The sequence below is a fragment of the Clupea harengus genome, chromosome 13 (genome assembly GCF_900700415.2).
Source record: "Clupea harengus chromosome 13, Ch_v2.0.2, whole genome shotgun sequence".
In the NCBI taxonomy this organism is placed as follows: domain Eukaryota; kingdom Metazoa; phylum Chordata; class Actinopteri; order Clupeiformes; family Clupeidae; genus Clupea; species Clupea harengus.
The window spans coordinates 20,369,402-20,386,573 of NC_045164.1; the positions used below are offsets into that span (position 1 = coordinate 20,369,402).

Sequence of the window (17,172 nt, forward strand, 5' to 3'; positions counted from 1 at the left end):
GAGGACCTTACTTCGGGTCCTGGGCCAGAACTGAGAAAAAGGAAGAGAGAGAGACATACAGACAGAGCGAGAGAGAGAGAGAGGGAGGGGTGAGAGAGAGGGGGACGAGAGACAGAGTAAGAGAGAGAGGAAGCTGGCGCAAAGCAACTAGCCAATTACACAGTCAGAGGAGAGATTAGCGCCCCTAGCTCATCTGGTGTAAATGGGATCAGGCTGATTAGCCAGGGTTTAGGATGACGTACTGAAGGCTGCCGCTTGAATCACTCGCTACCTTGGCTGGCCACCTCCTTTCTCAGGAAGAGGCACCAGCAGGAGCGGACGCACAGCCCCGTCATCTTGTCCCACTTTTGGGGCTCACTGGTGTCGAATCGGCTCGTGAGTGTGTTTAGGCTGGGCGGGCGCTGGGCCTACTGAAGCTATGGGTTTGGCTGAAGCTTGGCTGACCAACGCTGGAGTGAAGAGGGGTTCCCTCAGCATGGCACCTTCTGCGACTCCCTTCTGGAATGGATTACAAACATTGATCTAAGCCGTTGGACTAAACAAGTTTGCTGAAGGTCACTCGGGTTTGTCGTTCTCTTCAACTGCTACTGAACTTACCAAAAATTACCGGCTGAGCAAAGAAAAAAAACTGGTGCTTTTATTCTTTTATTCTTTGAGTCTTTGAGTTTTCTTTTCCATTGTGTGGATAAAGTGCTGTGAGAGGGAGGAGAAATGGCGCTGATGCCGGTGAAGTTCGACCTGGCCAAGCGGGTGAAGCTGGCCCAGGGGCTCTGGCTGCTCTACTGGCTGTCAGTGATGGCGGGGATTCTCGTCTTCAGCATGGGCCTCTTCTTCAAGATCGAGCTCCGCAAGCGGAGTGAAATGATGGACAACAACGAGAGCCATTTTGTGCCCAACCTGTTGATCCTGGTGGGCCTGATAGCCTGCGGTATCAACGCGTTCGGGGGCAAAGTGTGCCACGACTCGCTGGATCCCACCAAGTTTGCCAAGTGGAAGCCCATGCTGAAGAACTACCTGACGGGCTGCTTCGTCTTCAACATCTTCCTCTTCCTGGTGGCGCTGCTGTGCTTCACCATGCAGTTCCAGCTGTACTTCGCGCTGTCCGAGGGGCTCCGGTACAGCATCAAGTTCTACAAGGACACGGACACCCCCGGACGCTGCTTCATGAAGAGGACCCTGGACATGACCCAGATCGAGTTCCGCTGCTGCGGCAATAACAACTACAGGGACTGGTTCGAGGTCCAGTGGATCAGTAACCGGTACCTGGACTTCAGCAATGATGAGGTTAAAGAGTGAGTAGCCACATAATAACCCCCCCCCCCCCCATCCAATCTAAAGCAAGAGAAATGCTACTGTTTCTATGGTCTGTATACTCAGGAAGTGCCTATACTGGTAAAAATGAATGTTTAACTGTTCAGTACTCTTGTGATGACTGTGTTCACATGTAAATGTGCACGCTGACATGCACTGCTTGTCTGTAACTAAGGAGACATTTTAATGGAACTGACTGGACTTTGCTTTAGTGTGTTGACTGTGTTGGATTTGTTGCCCTACAATGCCCTATTCATTTAGGATTAGATATATACTCAGGACATTAAAGGTGGCAGTTGATTAGATATACTCAGGACATTAAAGGTGGCAGTTGATAAAATCTTACAACGCCCAAGCTGGCGAGCCACTCTAACACAACTTTTGAAGGGCACAGTTTCACCTTTTCCTGAACTCGATGGTCTTGCAAAAATAGGCCCCCGAATGATGCGATTATGCGAGAGATGGAGTGCTTTTAACCTCTCCTTTATACCATAATGCACTAATCTACGGCTGACGTCACACCGTTTGTTGTCAGGCATGAAAGGCTATTTAAAGCTAACTGTGCAATTGTGCGACTTGAGCTCAGGGGAGGGAGAAAGATCTGATGAATCTGATGAAGTGTGATGATTACACTGCTGTTTATGAATGCAAGGTTTCCAATTGATTATGCCCAGTATTGTTTTGGTAGTGAAAGTGGTGTAAGAGGATTGGGATTTGCTGATAAACCTCCCGGTAAACATACAGAAAAATCATCTCTGTCCTTAAGACCCTATGAGGTTTACCACAGGAAGGGACCATGTTAATTACACAGGAAGGGACCATGTTAATTACACAGACGTGCTCTGCTGGGGACTTTCTTGGCCGTTGTTAGTAAGTAAGGCTACAGAAGTTATACATGGGAACAAAGTTATAGTTGGCATGAGTAGATAAAAGCGTGACAGATGTGGACTTGGGGTAAAGGGGATTGGAGGAGGATCTGAGTGCCGTGATTGGGTGAGAGAGGACAGAGGGAGGGATGGGGGCTGCTGATTGGCTGATTGGAGGCCGCTGGTTCATTAGCCTAGTTGTGATAAGCCCATAATCTAGGAGGATCTCATTTCCACGACCTTCACAGCTTACTGTCCTCTCCAATCAGAGCGGGAGAGAAGACTCCCTGTGCTAACTGACTCTGACACCAGGGCTCTCAGCCAACTGGCCCACATGTGTGACACAGCTCATAATGCACACACACACGCACGCGCACACACACACACACACACACACACACACACACACACACACACACACACACACACACACACACACACACACACACACACACACACACACACACACACACACACGTCATCTATACATGCTGCAATTCCAGACTGAACTACTTGAATTTAACTGTAATTTGAACTCAAGGCTACACAACCGAAACAAAGTGGCCATGCTCTGAAACAGATCGGCACATGCTTACAAGTATCAGTGAGAACACAGAGTTAGTGTTCTTCATAAAGGTATCCGTGGGAAAACAGAGTTAGTGTTCTTCATAAAGGTATCCGTGGGAACACAGAGTTAGTGTTCTTCATAAAGGTATCCGTGGGAACTCAGAGTTAGTGTTCTTCATGAAGAAGCATGAACAAACAGGTGCCATCTACTGTACATCATAAATGATGATGAACTTTAAGACCCCCCCCCCCCCCCCCCTCCTGATGTGTAATTTAGCTGTTTTTGCCCTCTTACCCTTCCCCCTCTCTACCCCACCCCCCCTTCAAAGCCGTGTCCTGAGCAACGTGGAGGGGAAGTACTTGATGGACAGCGTCCCCTTCAGCTGCTGCAACCCAGGCTCCCCCCGCCCCTGCATCCAGCACCACCTGAACAACAACACGGCCCACTACGACTACGACCACCACACAGAGGAGCTGAACATCTGGACCCGCGGGTGTCGCGAGGCACTGGTCTCCTACTACGGCGGCATGATGAACAGCATCGGAGCCTTTCTGTTCCTGGTCATCTGTCTGGAGGTGAGGAACCACACAAGCAACAGGTTTAACATTCAAGGGGAGGCAGAGGGCCCTACGATTCTAGAGCACAGCACGTGCAATAGCACAGCACAGCACAGCACAGCACAGCACAGCACAGCACAGCACAGCACATGCAATAGCACAGCACAGCACAGCACAGCACAGCACAGCCCAACCCAACCCAACACAGCACAGCACATGCAATAACACAGCACATGCAATAGCACAGCACATGCAATAGCACAGCACAGCACATGCAATAACACAGCACGACACATGCAATAGCACAACTCTGGAACCTGCAGCATAGTGTAGCACTCTCCTAAAGGACGCTACCACCAGCAATTCAACTATTTTTATATTTTTAGACTTCTCCGTCTTTTCAATTCAAACAATAACTAAGACATAATAATAATAATAAATAATAATAATAATAAGACATGTTGCAGCTGCATGTGTTAAGCCCTGCAGGCGTTCAGGCAGAGTACAGGTGGCATGGATAGATGGGCAGAGTACAGATGGCATGGATAGATGGGCAGAGTACAGGTGGCATGGATAGATGGGCAGAGTTCAGGTGGCATGGTACAGGTGGCATGGATAGATGGGCATGGATAGATGGGCAGAGTACAGGTGGCATGGATAGATGGGCAGCAAGTTAGGGAGAGAAAAGGGTCAGAAACCGACACAGAGACCTTATTTTGTTCCATAACTGAATTGGTCTGACGGCAAACTGTGAAGATAAACTGCAACTCAGATTACACCACGGCTAGGTAACACAAGCTAGCTTGATCATTTCATAACTATAACATTAATAAATGTCTGTGTATATTAAAATATTGTAAAATGAAATTTAATTCCCTTTTACGGTTATCATTTAAAGACCACTTACAGAAACACATTCAGAGCAGAGGGCTGTCAGCACAGATCACACCTGTAATATTTTATGTTCATGTACTAAAGGTATCAAATACACCTACTATTCAACATCTATACATTCTTCAATGATACTTGAAAGTAAGAATTTGTCAGATTTTTTATTCAATTGTAGGCCTTCGTGTCTAGAAATGTTTTGCCTGTCACTGTTCCTGATGCGGACATGCATGTCCACCCATGGCAACTCTTAGGCCCGCCCACATTACAAATCCCAATTAAACCCCTTACTACCACGATACACAGCACAACGCTGGACCCCATAGCCTAGCCTAGCGCTCTCCTCAGTGAGAACCTAGACCTCAGCTACACCCACTAATCCTCATCCCCAGCGGTTAATCAAGGCGTCATCCGCTACCGCTAACCGCTCCTAAGAACACTTAATGGGACAGGGGCAAGCAGCGGCCAGGCAGGCAAAACGGCAGGCAAAACGGCAGGCTCTGCCAAGGTGTAAGATCACAATCTGTGAGATCGCCGCAGGTCCTGCTGGTGCGTACTCGCACAGTCAGGGCTTGGTCTAATGGGGTCAGTGATTAACCCCAGCTCTTGATTCAATTAGGAAGCGCGGGCATGAGCAGGAACTAGGCTTCTGACGCCTGACGGTTTTGGTTTAGAAGGGATTTCCTGAGCTGTTTGTGCAGCACTAACCTAGAAATCCAAGACATTTCTCAGACGACATGCATCAAGACTACTGTTGCTCCTGCAGCTTAACTTGTAAAGAGAGCTGCTAGCTGCTAACAGCACCAGGGTCATGGATCAGATACTCAGGGAGTTCACCAACCCATTCAATGGATATCTGTGCTATGTAGTGGCTTTGTAAGGACTACATGTAAGACTCATGTAAGCCACATCTAAGATACATGTAAGCTTACAGCAGCACCTGATGAGAGACCAGTATGGGAGGTCATGTACAGTAATGCTTCAACTGCAAACACAGTAAGCGCTGCCAGCGTTGATACTGCTGCCCGCTGGAGTGGATCTCCTCAGTACCTTCAGCGTACCTCCTGGCACTGACTGGGCTGCAGTACACCCACAGGAGATGCCAGTCATAGTCATGGGTGTCTAGGGCCACACATGCTGCACAGTTATGTGCAGGGTTCCCACAGTCATGGAATTTTAAAATCCCATTTTCCAGGCCTGGAAAAGTCATGAAATTCCATGGCCAAATACGTTATTAATGTCATTATTTATTGAGGTCAGTTTTCTCTCCTAGGTTTCCCCCTTGGTTCCTGTCTTTTACTTTAACAAACATGACCTAGTCTGAAACCTCTTAATGCCGCGCGTGCAACGTGTCCAGTCCGACCTGAATGATGACCTCCAATCTGATGATTCACCTGAGTGGTTTATTTGGCGGCCATTTTGACCAGGTGTCTCTAGATAAACAGATAATGGACGTGAAGGGGTAGAAGAAAGGCCATTGGATAAAAATAAGCCATGAACTGGGCCTGACCTCTCCCAGAACCAATCCCTCAGCCTGCATCGCTCTGGTCAGGAGTTCTGCTGGCGCACTGAATGGGATATACAGTAAAGGTCCTTAGGTTAGCTAAGTACTGTTCAAAACACTTTCCAGTCAAAGCCAGCTGGGCCCTGAGCAGAGTAATTGCTATATACTTGCATACAAAGTTGACAAAATGATACACACAGTTAAGTCCCCCTCATGAAATGGAGACTGCCTCTATCACTATCTGGGTAAACCCAAGGAGAAATCGACCTTAAAGATCTATGGTTAATCTGAATGAACAATAGTGGATGGCCGGACCTGATTTACGCTTCACAGCGGGGGGTTGCCTAAGAGGCACCCCAAGTGGGGTTAATTGGCTCTCCGAGGGGGTTGCCTAAGAGGCACTCCAGGTGGGGTTAATTGGCCCTCCGAAGGGGTTAATCTGGAAACAGGAAGTCATCAGAGATCAGCTGAAGTATGGGAGAGGAGGAAGAGGGAGAAACAGCAGCCCAGAGACTGCTGCCCTGGTGTTACTCTAGGAGGGTGATACTCTAGGAGGGTGTTACTCTAGGAGGGTGTTACTCTAGGAGTGTGATGCTCTAGGAGGGAGGGTGTTGACTGATACAGTGAGATGAGAGGTGAAGGTGCTTAAAGTTGGTAGAGGTCCCTTCAGTGTCTGAGGTTAGGGCGAGAGTACATGGGCACTTCCTGGCTTTTTCAGATGTGTCCACCCAGCCTAGCAGAGACGGGACTGGACTGGACTGGAAACATGTGCCCTTAGAATTGACAGCACATCCGCATGTCATCCACAGGCCTTCAACCCCATTCCCAGTGAAATATTTCCAGTATTTCCCAGTTTATTCACCCCACCTGGCCTCTGTGGTATGTGGGCTGATAGACCTGCATCCTGGCGGCCACGCCACAGAGCCAGGCTCAGTAGTATGTCAGTCAGAGCGCATCTGCAACCGTATCAGTCTGGCAGAGATCCTACATCTTTCTCAGCTAACCCCTGAAGTGCTGAAGTCCTGATGAGTCCTGTTGTTTGTGTTTGCGTAGGCGGCTGTGATGGTCGGCCTGCAGTACCTGAGCACCTCTCTGGAGAGCCTGGCCAACCCAGAGGACCCGGAGAGTGAGAGCGAGGGCTGGCTTCTGGAGAAGAGCGTCAAAGAGACCGTCGCAGAGTTCACGTCCAAGGTCAAAGCTCTGTGCCAGCGGAACCAGGTAGAGGGGGAGGAGCAGGGTGTTGCCACTGTGAGCTGAGTGGTCCTTGCCCCGCCCCTACTGGGACTAAGGCCCCTCCCATCTCCAGGACAGGAGGAGTTAAGGAAGAGGAACATGTCCTCTCTGTAACAGACACACACACACACACACACACAGACACACACACACACACACACACACACGCACACCCACACACACATCAACACAACATTCTCCTGTCAAAAGTGAACAAATTATTTGTGATTCTCACAAGAGGTGATAACCTACCTATGAAAATGTAAAAACGAATGTCAATATTATCTGTCCATTATGTGTATATTACCTGTGAAACAAATCTATTTTTCAAAGTATATGAGGAAGATTATTTTATTGCAAAGTTGTTAAAATTTGAATGATACAAAAAAATCCCTTCTCCTTCCCTATGAGCATCCCCTTGCTGTAAGCCAAGTGAAAACAGCTCCCAGAAACCCTCCGAACAGGAGGCTTAACCCAAAGAGTCTTTAAATGGTCGAGTGGATATTTAACCCGACAGCACAACACACACGCTCACCCACATACAGCACACACACACACACACTTTTAAAACCATTCCAAGCCACTGTGTGTCCGCGACATACCACTGCAAAGACACAGCTAATAATTGCTTTGAGTGTTGTATTGTCTGTAAATAATTATAGCAGTGATGATGCTGATGATCAACACCGTCCTCAGACCGCACGGTTCTACAGTTTGTGGAGGGGCGGGGGGGAGACGTGGCTTTGGTCTCCAATGGCAGCTCAATCCAGGCAGCTGAGGAGAAGGGGTCCCGGGTGGCCCTCCAGTCCCTCTCTGGGGTTCTCAGTACTGGGATAACCTTCTACCAGAGCCCCTGGTCTGTACACAGGCCCAAGGAAGTCTGTAGGTCCAACTAGTGCACCATCCGTACAGGATAACATCACAGGGTTGAGGCCTACTTTGAAGAGCAGATATCCAGAGCAGAGCAGAGCAGAGCAGTAAACAGGACGCACACAGACACACACAAACACACCATCGCAATGAGGAGTGATACACAGGAGTGCGTGACGGTGTAAGTGTGTGGGTTGTGTTCTCGGGTTAAATATGGGACTCACCTGTGAGGTCTTCAGATGTTATCTAGCCATTTGGTATTGGGTATGTGCTGAGGGTTGATTTTCTTTTGTACAAAATGTTTTTTTTTCTCTCCTTGTTGTCTGCAGGCAGTTTGGCAGTCATATCAGTTTAAAGCAGTGAAAACCATCAGTAAGAGAGCGTAGTGTAAAGGTGACAGCATGTTTTTATGTTGATAAACTCAAGATTTTCAGTGGTGTAATTTTTTCTTCTTTTGTGTGACATTTTGGTTTTTGCGTCTCTGTAATTTTGAGGGGTAAATCTTAATGTAAATTATGATGTGGGTATCAACAATACTGCCAGTGTTTTGGGTTGGGACAACCATGTAGCTGCTCCAGTGTGTAAGATAAAAAAAAAACAAGATGAAAAGCGATTCTGATGCCTGTGCTGCCTCTTTGTTATGTTGGTGGTTTCGACTGCTGCTAGAGGAACATCTCTCGGGGTAAAGCTGTTTTACACGGTGTCTGCATCACAAACACACTGGAAGATTTGAATGCAATAACCCGCTTTCTGTAAATGTAAATGACCAAAGAAAGTCAAGAGACCAAGCTCGGAAAAGAGGAGAACGAGCAGGAGAAACGAAGGAGAAACAAACAGATTAAAAGATAAAGTGGAAGATTAAGTGGGTGAGAGGAAGAGAATGGGCGTGCGCATGTGACCCATGAGCGGATTGAGGACAGGTGAGTTGCAGGAGATGTTCGCGCCAGTAAGACACGCAGCAGGGGGCAGCTTTACCTGATGGGATGATGCAGACCCGAAGGAGATCTCCCAGAGAGGATTCCAATCGCAGAACCGCAGTAGGACAAACAACTGCCTGACTGCTGTACACTTTCTCAAGCTGTCGAACAAACATTTTATTTCATCTGAATCCCCTTAACCTACCAAACCTCTCCACACACTTCCCTACCTCCTAGTACCTACCTACAGAACCAACCTCACCACATACGTCCCTAGCCTCTACCTACAGAACCAACCTCACTAGATAATTCCCTAGCCCCTACCTACAGAACCAACTTCTCCAAACACTTCCCTACCTCCTAGCCCCTACCTACAGAACCAACCTCACCACACACTTCCCTAGCCCCTACCTACAGAACCAACCTCACCACACACTTCCCTACCTCCTAGCCCCTACCTACAGAACCAACCTCACCACACACTTCACTACCTCCTAGCATCTGCGTAAAGAACCTTCAGTCATGCAGATGATTAGATGCTTGAAAGCAGTTTTATGCAGTTTTTAGACAGGTGTCACCACACTTTATCAGAGGAGGGCTTTATGCCTTCAGCATGTGTCCTTGTGTGTTGCGTAGAGGAGCACAGACACTGATTTGTGTTGAAATTGTTCAGTCGCTGAAGGGTACCCTTCTATGGCGTATACTTCGCCACTGTTTCACCAGTGTTAACTCCAGACTGTTGTCACATTTCATATCTGGGCTGTCTATATTAAAAAGACAGCTCGACTGTCCAGTTTGAAATTGTACCTCCGCCAGGAATCTCAGATAGCGCACTGGTGAGGTGGAGAAAGTAAATGGTAAACGTACTGCATTTATATAGCGCGTTTCTACTCATGAAGCACTCAATACATTTTACGCTTTATACATTAATGCCTCAGACATCTACACATTCATACACGATGGCTGAGGCTACTATCGAAGTTGCCAACCTGCGCATCGGGTGCGGTTGGGGGTTCAGTGTCTTGCTCAAGGACACTTGGTGAGGAGGAGTCGGGATCGAACTAGCAACATTCCATTGGAGAAAGGACACGGCACCCGGCCTGGACCTCTGGAGGGGTGTGTGATGGCCTTCATCGGCCTCTGGAATCTTCCTCTGCCCCTAAAGGACTTAACCGGCACCTGAGGGGATCAGGGGCTAAACTGCTTTGATGAGCAGATTAGCTTCCTCAGGTACAGGATTGGGCCAGGTGCCTGTGACGCAGAAGCCCCAGAAGTAGGGCCAGGTGAAGGCGGGTGGTGAGTGCGTAGGAAGCCTCCTCCTCCTCTTCTTCCTCCCTCAACCCAATAACCTGGTCGCAGAGCTAGCATGTCACTGGGCAGCTGTGCCTGGACTAATGTGGGTAATTTATGCTAACACACCGGTAATAAGGCTAGCTAAATCCCCATAACAGGTTTAAAGAGGCATGCTTGCATATATTAGCCTGCCCAAAACACACGCAAACGCACAGACAAACACACATGCAAACAGGTAGACAAAGTTAATTTGGAGTGGGAAAGACATCATTGCAGTTCTCAAACAAGAGGGGAAAATGCCTAGCGTCAGGTGTATCCTTAATCTGATTTAAGTTATTAAGGTCAGGAATACGTCCGACAATCTGCAGTGTACAGGATGGCTTCCATGCTTCCAAGAAAGCATCTACAACACATTACCTACTGACCTGAGATTATGGCTACTCTAAAGCTGGTTTCATTCCTGTTGAGCACCCTTTAAATAAATTGTCATAACAGATACTTACCAGCCTCATTCCACTCCAGTCAGTAGTGTACAGTAGTTATACTGGGCCTCAATGGCAAATATTTCTCCAACGTTATTCAATACATGAAACTGGATACAGTTGTCAGGTGAAGGGAATATCGTTGAGTTTATGTTTCTATTTGTCAAACATTAGCAGCTGTGTTTGTGCTTTAATATGAGGGTTATCTACGGGAAGCCCCCTCCTGCCAATGACACTCTCATGACATCATGATTAAACAGGGACTCCACCAATATTATATATATTCAATAATTATTAATATAAATTAATTACGTTACTAATATATTGACCGGCAGACTGGAAATGTCTCTGGTTTTCATTTCAGAAATGTGGTCACTTTACTGAATATGGAAAGGCACCAGCTCTAGAAATGGAATGCCCAGACTTTAAGTATCGGATGAGATAAGTTGCCGTAAAAGCAAGACTGAGATAGGGTTTTGCCAACCATGTCCCTCTGTCATTCTGACAGCAGGGCTCTGCCTCCTGTGCGCGCGCGCACACACACACACACACACACACACACACACACACACACACACACACACACACACACACACACACACACACACACACACACACACACACACACACAGGAACAAAAGTGCTTTTTTATGTTTATTTATTCCATTATTGTTTTACAATATAGTACAATATACCCATTTATACAAGAATTCACATATTAACAAGTCAGTTTGACACTACGACTGTGGCCTCAGCACTGGAGGCGAGTCCAGAAACACGCCTGGGGATCCTCAGACAGAGGGGGGCTCTGAGCCTGGCCCAGGACCGGGCTGGGTCTGCCGCGGGTCCGCTCAGGACCTCAGCAGCTATCTGGGTAGGGCTGGCTGGAGAGGTGCAGCTGGGCAGAAGCAACACAACAAAAAACCCAAACTAAACTGAGCTGGATGCCAGACGGGTGGGAGAGTGAGTGTGTGTGTGTGTGAGTGTGTGTGTGACTCCAAAGTGGTTGGCCCACAGTGTATAGCCCCGTTAGGACAAACAGAGCGTCATTGCAAGGGTGGATTGGGTGTTATGTTGCTTGTGTGTGTGTGTGTGTGTGTGTGTGTGTGTGTGTGTGTGTGTGTGTGTGTGTGTGTGTGTGTGTGTGTGTAGGCTCAAGGGTGGATTAGGTGTTATGTTGCTTATGTGGCCTCAGTGAACCTCTGTGTTTTTCACAGAATGAAATGATTTCAGGGGCCAAAATTGGAAGATTAAGTTCTAACAAATGCTCCTGGTAGAAGATCAAAAAAAACAAAAACCATATATATCCTGCTTAGAAGTCAATGCTACAAAAAAAAAAAAAAAAAAAACATTTAACAAAAACAACAGATTCCCACAATGCACGATATCCACATGAACCAAAGTTCTGAAGTCCAATTTATAATTTCCCATCCAATCAAACCCAATTCTCTCAAACAGGGAGATGACCCTAGTAGATTCCTATTCTGGTCCCGACCTAGAAACGGATCTTCACGTGAGGTTAGGGGAGTTCATTAACAAGTTACAAAATTAGAGCGAGACAGACAGAGATAGAGAGAGAGCAAAGAAAAACAAACACACAACAAACCAAAAAGGGTCCTGAAAACGTCCCAAGACGCCCACACACAGACATTCAGAGAAACCCAGTCACCAAGCACACACTCTCACTCTGAAAACTTTTTTGAAAGTTCACACACGCAGGCACTCGTGACAAATATGTGTACGCTCCCACTGACCCTGCGGTCGGCCGGCCGGCGTCTCGTTCAGACGTGAACACTCCTGACGAGGAACTGCAGAAGATAAGGACACAGGTGGACACACGGAGGGGACGAGTGTGTGAGGAAGAGAAGAGAGAGAAAGAAAGAGAGAGAGATAAAGAAAGAGAGAAAGAAAGAAAGAAAGAAAGAAAGAAAGAGAGAGAGAGAGAGAGAAGAGATAGAGAAAGAAAGAAAGAAAGAAAGAAAGAAAGAGAGAAAGATATAGACAGACAGACAAGCAGACAGACAGAATCTTTCTGTGAAAGACAGACATGCCAGAGAAACAGGAACAGACAGAGGAGGCTCTAGAAGCGAGTGGAATTTCTAAGTGTGGGGTTGGGTAGGAAGAGGAAGCATGACCCAGACAGGTCCTCTAGGTGGCGCTGTGCAACACACCAAAAACCCCCAGTGTGTGTGTGTGGGCTTGAGCTTGAGTTGTGCTTGTTTGGGGTGGCGGGGGGGGGCAAACCCCAGCATGTTTCCGTGTGAAAGCAGTGACAGACTAGCTTCAGTATTAAATACAAAATAGCGTTCATATGAGGAGTCTGACTCTGGGCTCTCGCTCGCTCGCGGCTGGGGCCCGTCGTCCGCAGCTCAGCGTCATGGCTGAGTTTGAGTGAGTCTGTTTTCAAATAGATTATGTTTATATATTAACTCATATATCCAACAGAAAAGATAAAGCAGTGCAGTCTTTACTGGGGCAGACTGCTCAAAGGAGAGTACAATGAGAACTACATGCACGCGTCTGCTCACAGGCGGGAGAGAGGTGAAGGTTGAGGCATCACCATGGTAACCTCAGCCCTTATGTGCAGAGCCCCTACGTGTAAAAAGGGGCACTTGCTTGTGTGTGTGTGTGTGTGTGTGTGTGTGTGTGTGTGTGTGTGTGTGTGTGTGTGTGTGTGTGTGTGTGTGTGTTCGTGTAGAAACGACAGAGCGGGAGTGTGATTGTGTGTGTCCATCACAGGTGCTGCCAGTCGATGCCAACGAGTGTTTGGTTGGCCTCCTGGGCGTGGCCGATCTCCTCGGTGATGCTGTGCTGGCGCCACAGCTTCTGGATCTTTCTGTAGCGCTCCCGACAGAGGTGGAGTGGGTTCCCTCGCCTGGACAAACACACACACACACACACACACACACACACACAAACACGCAAGCAAACATAATGAGTGAACACAAAAATCAAAGATGTATTTACATGCAGACACACACACCAGCAAACAGAAACACATCACCACCAATTTACACTGATTTATTTACAACGTGTGTGTGTGTGTGTGTGTGCGCGTGTGTGTGTGAGGGAAGTGAACCCACCTGAGACCCTGGTCTGTCTCTCCGTAGTCGTCCAGGTAAGGCGGGGCGTAGAAACAGCCCTTTGTCTTTCCAGCCAGGAACAACACCTGACTCTCCCTCACCCTGGAGCACAGGAACTTAGAGTCAAGCTTATACACACGTATAGGCGCGCACACACACACACACACACACACACACAAACGTATACACACACACACACACACACACACACACACAACGTAGACACACAAACATAGACACACATACACACCTAAGGAGTCTGCTTAATCTGAATTGATGATCATTCTGGCCTTTCACGAACACACCTGCCACACACAGCCTTAAGCGCTCTCTCTCTCGCACACACACACACACACACACTTGTATACCTGAGGAAGATGCCGACTCCAGCCCCGCAGGCGAAGGTGTGTGCGGTGCAGGCCCCGACCTCCTCCTTCTCTCCATCCAGCTCAGTCTGACAGCAGTAGCTCTGGGAGCACAGCATCGCCCCACACACCAGACACAGCGTAGGGGCACGAGACTTATCCACACCGGACTTAGGACACCTGAGAGAGACAGACACACACACACACCATCAGTACACACACCAGACACAGCGTAGGGGCATGAGACTTATCCACATCGGACTTAGGACACCTGAGAAACACACACCCCCCCCATCAATACACACACCAGTACGGGCACGAGACCTATCCACATCGGACTTGGGACACCTGAAAGTCACACACACACACACACCCCCCCCATCAGTACACACACCAGACACAGAGTCCACAATGGACAACTGAAACACACACACACACACACACACACACACACACACACACACACACACACACACACACACACACACACACACACACACACACACACACACACACACACACACACACACAATCTTACACAGACAGCCTTCTTGTGAGGGGTGATGAATAAGTGTGCCTGTGTTTGCAAGAACACTCACGTGAAACTGGAGGCCTGGTTGATAAGGGCACTGTAATCATCTGGCAGCTCAATCAGCTGGTTGGATTCGCGAGGGAAACTACAGAGGCAAAAACACAAACACATGCTTACAATCACCACACACACACAAAATACTCTCAAACAGATAACATTAAATGTTACTGTGATCCCTTGTAGGGCTTGTACATTTTACATTTTAAATCAGTCTAATCTATTTGAGGAGAGGTTATGGTATATTTCCATATAGTCTTTTTGTCTCACTCTACACAGACACACGGACACACACTCGCAACTGTCTGTCCAAGTTGTGCATCTGCTACAACACCCGAGCCAGGTACTGACCTGATGAGAGTCCCGCTACCCTGTAGGCACTGTTTCACATCCGGGTGAGAGCACCACCTAGAGGACAGGAGGACACAGCACACTTTACACCCACCCACATCTCCCCAGCACAGAGACTGGTACAGGTACCGGTATAGGACAAACACTGCAGCTTCAGAGCTCTCCTATGCTCAGCATACATCTGATTTAACAACAGGTACCTCACAGCAAGTGAAAGTGTGTGTGTGTGTGTGTTTTTGCGCCCTTACCCTTGCAGTAAGGGTTCCAATAGGTCTTGATGGATGTAGAAGAGCTGAAGAAGGTTGCATGGCAGATGGAGGTATCCACACAACGCCTCCCACTGGCCAGGGCCGAGAACTACCACACACACACACACACACACACAAACACGTCAATTCTGGATGCAAGTTGATGTCACAGCCTGGCGTATGTATGATACACAGCCCAGTGTCTGTGCGTGCCTTTAACTATGTTTGTGTCTGTGTGAGTGTGTGTGTGTGTGTGTGTGTGAGTGAGTGTGTGTGTGTCTGAGTGAATGTGTGTGTGTTTATACCATGCAGCTCTGGAGGAGTGGGCACTCCGTTGAGGTGGTGGAAGAAGAGAGCTGTTGCCCTCAGGTAGGGCAGGATGCCAGCCTTCACACAATGCCACAGGTGCCACCCTGAGCTCACATCACACAAGGCACTAGAACACACACACACACACACACACACACACACACACACACACACACACACACACACACACACACACACACACACACACACACACACACACAATCAGGACCACAACAAGGATAACTAAATAAATTGAGAAAAATCGAATATCTATATGAAGTTAAATATCTCAGGACGCGTGATGCCTTCAAATCAAGTTTAACATAATGTTGCCATGAAGTGGTATCGGAGCATTTTCATGAGTACGAGTACATGAGCACAGTATCAGCCCGATATCCAATAGTGGTATCGGTACATATCTACTAGATCGAACATCTGGTTAGGGGAGAACTGATGTCACTTCCTGTGCCCTCACCTGCCCAGGTGTGTCCTGAGTGTGTTGTAGAGACGACACACCGCCTCTTCTTCCTCCTTATCTGCTTCGTCACTCTCCTGCTCCATCGTCGTCTCCACTGAACACACACACACACACACACACACACACACACACACACACACACACACACACACACACACACACACACACACACACACACACACACACACACACACGTTTGTATGAATACTTGGTATTGACACAAAAATAATCTGGTGTGTGTGTGCACATGGCACTGCCGTGGGAAGAATCTACATTGTGTGTGTGTGTGAGTGTGTAAGAGTTAGTGTGAGAGTGTGTGTGAGAGAGTGTGTGAGAGAGAGTGAGTGTGTGAGAGTGAGTGTGTGAGAGTGAGTGTGTGAGAGAGAGTTAGTGTGAGAGAGAGTTTGTGTGAGAGTTAGTGTGAGAGTTAGTTAGTGTGAGAGTTAGTATGAGAGAGTGAGTCTGTGTGTGTGTGAGGGAGAGTGAGAGTGAGAGAGTGTGTGTGTGTGTGTGCGTTGGTACCTGGCACTGAGGTAAGCAGGATCTGGACCATGTGCGCCACGGTGACCAGGTGTAGGAAGTGAAGTTGAGTGACGTCCACAGACACCCCTGAGCCGTCCAGACAGTGGACAGACGAGTAGGACAGCACCAGACTCACCTGGTAGAGACAGACAGGTTTAGGTCATGTAGAGGATGTCCATAAGACCAATGTCTCACTAGTGTTCACAACGTCAGGCGTGTGTGTGTGTGTGTGTGTGTGTGTGTGTGAGCGCGTGCGCACACACTCACCAGTAAGTGGAACATGTCTACATCCAGAATGCAGGGAGAACTTTTCACCTCGGGGTCTGGAACAAGTGCTGTTAAAACACACACAATGTAAAAACATGAACATTCACTTTGGTCAGTCCAATACATAGCCTGCTAGCAGCCACGCTAACATATACACATGAACAACCATGTCTGAATGATTGGTTGGACAAGGACAGAGTGCACTGTGTGGTGTTTTGGTAGTGGTGTCTATGTGTGTTTTCCACCTGCTGACAATCTGTAGCGTGTGTGTGTGTGTGTGTGCGTGTGTGTGTGCTTACCTGCCAATAGTCTGATAAAGTGAGTCTGCACAGTGGAAAGGCAGCCAGCAGTCCAGCATGCAGAGCCAAACCTGACCAAGGAGCTTAGACAGTCATCCTGCAGGTAAGGAGAGAGAGAGAGAGAGAGAGAGAGAGAGAGGGAGATGGAGAGAGAGAGAGATCAGACACAGCC

At 48.0% G+C, this 17,172-nt stretch overlaps 2 protein-coding genes and 1 long non-coding RNA gene across 4 annotated transcripts in view; 1 reads left to right on the forward strand and 2 right to left on the reverse strand.

Moving 5' to 3' along the window:
* Positions 1–262: 262 nt before the first annotated feature.
* Positions 263–8,410, forward strand: prph2b (peripherin 2b (retinal degeneration, slow)). The gene is made up of 3 exons (XM_031579176.1): positions 263–1,292; positions 3,074–3,320; positions 6,748–8,410. Exons 1-3 carry the CDS (start codon positions 712–714, stop codon positions 6,949–6,951), a joined length of 1,032 nt encoding a protein of 343 aa, XP_031435036.1. The 5' UTR covers positions 263–711; the 3' UTR covers positions 6,952–8,410.
* On the reverse strand, positions 8,247–11,045 carry LOC116223211. The gene is made up of 2 exons (XR_004164972.2): positions 9,186–11,045; positions 8,247–9,098 (listed from the first exon to the last, which is right to left on the reverse strand). It is a non-coding gene; the product is annotated as an uncharacterized LOC116223211 (long non-coding RNA).
* Positions 11,046–11,702: 657 nt separating this feature from the next.
* The window catches only part of ubr2 (ubiquitin protein ligase E3 component n-recognin 2), a 38,676-nt gene continuing 33,206 nt past the window's right edge, over positions 11,703–17,172 (reverse strand). For both annotated transcript variants that reach the window (XM_031579590.2, XM_031579589.2), the window contains exons 37-48: positions 17,001–17,097; positions 16,702–16,769; positions 16,435–16,570; positions 15,910–16,006; positions 15,431–15,561; positions 15,126–15,234; positions 14,878–14,934; positions 14,537–14,614; positions 13,941–14,117; positions 13,573–13,674; positions 13,180–13,364; positions 11,703–13,135 (exon numbers count right to left, since the gene is read on the reverse strand). In XM_031579590.2, the coding sequence (XP_031435450.1) occupies positions 13,223–13,364; positions 13,573–13,674; positions 13,941–14,117; positions 14,537–14,614; positions 14,878–14,934; positions 15,126–15,234; positions 15,431–15,561; positions 15,910–16,006; positions 16,435–16,570; positions 16,702–16,769; positions 17,001–17,097 (1,194 nt within the window). In that variant the 3' untranslated portion in view covers positions 11,703–13,135; positions 13,180–13,222. The remainder of the gene's footprint in view (positions 13,136–13,179; positions 13,365–13,572; positions 13,675–13,940; positions 14,118–14,536; positions 14,615–14,877; positions 14,935–15,125; positions 15,235–15,430; positions 15,562–15,909; positions 16,007–16,434; positions 16,571–16,701; positions 16,770–17,000; positions 17,098–17,172) is intronic.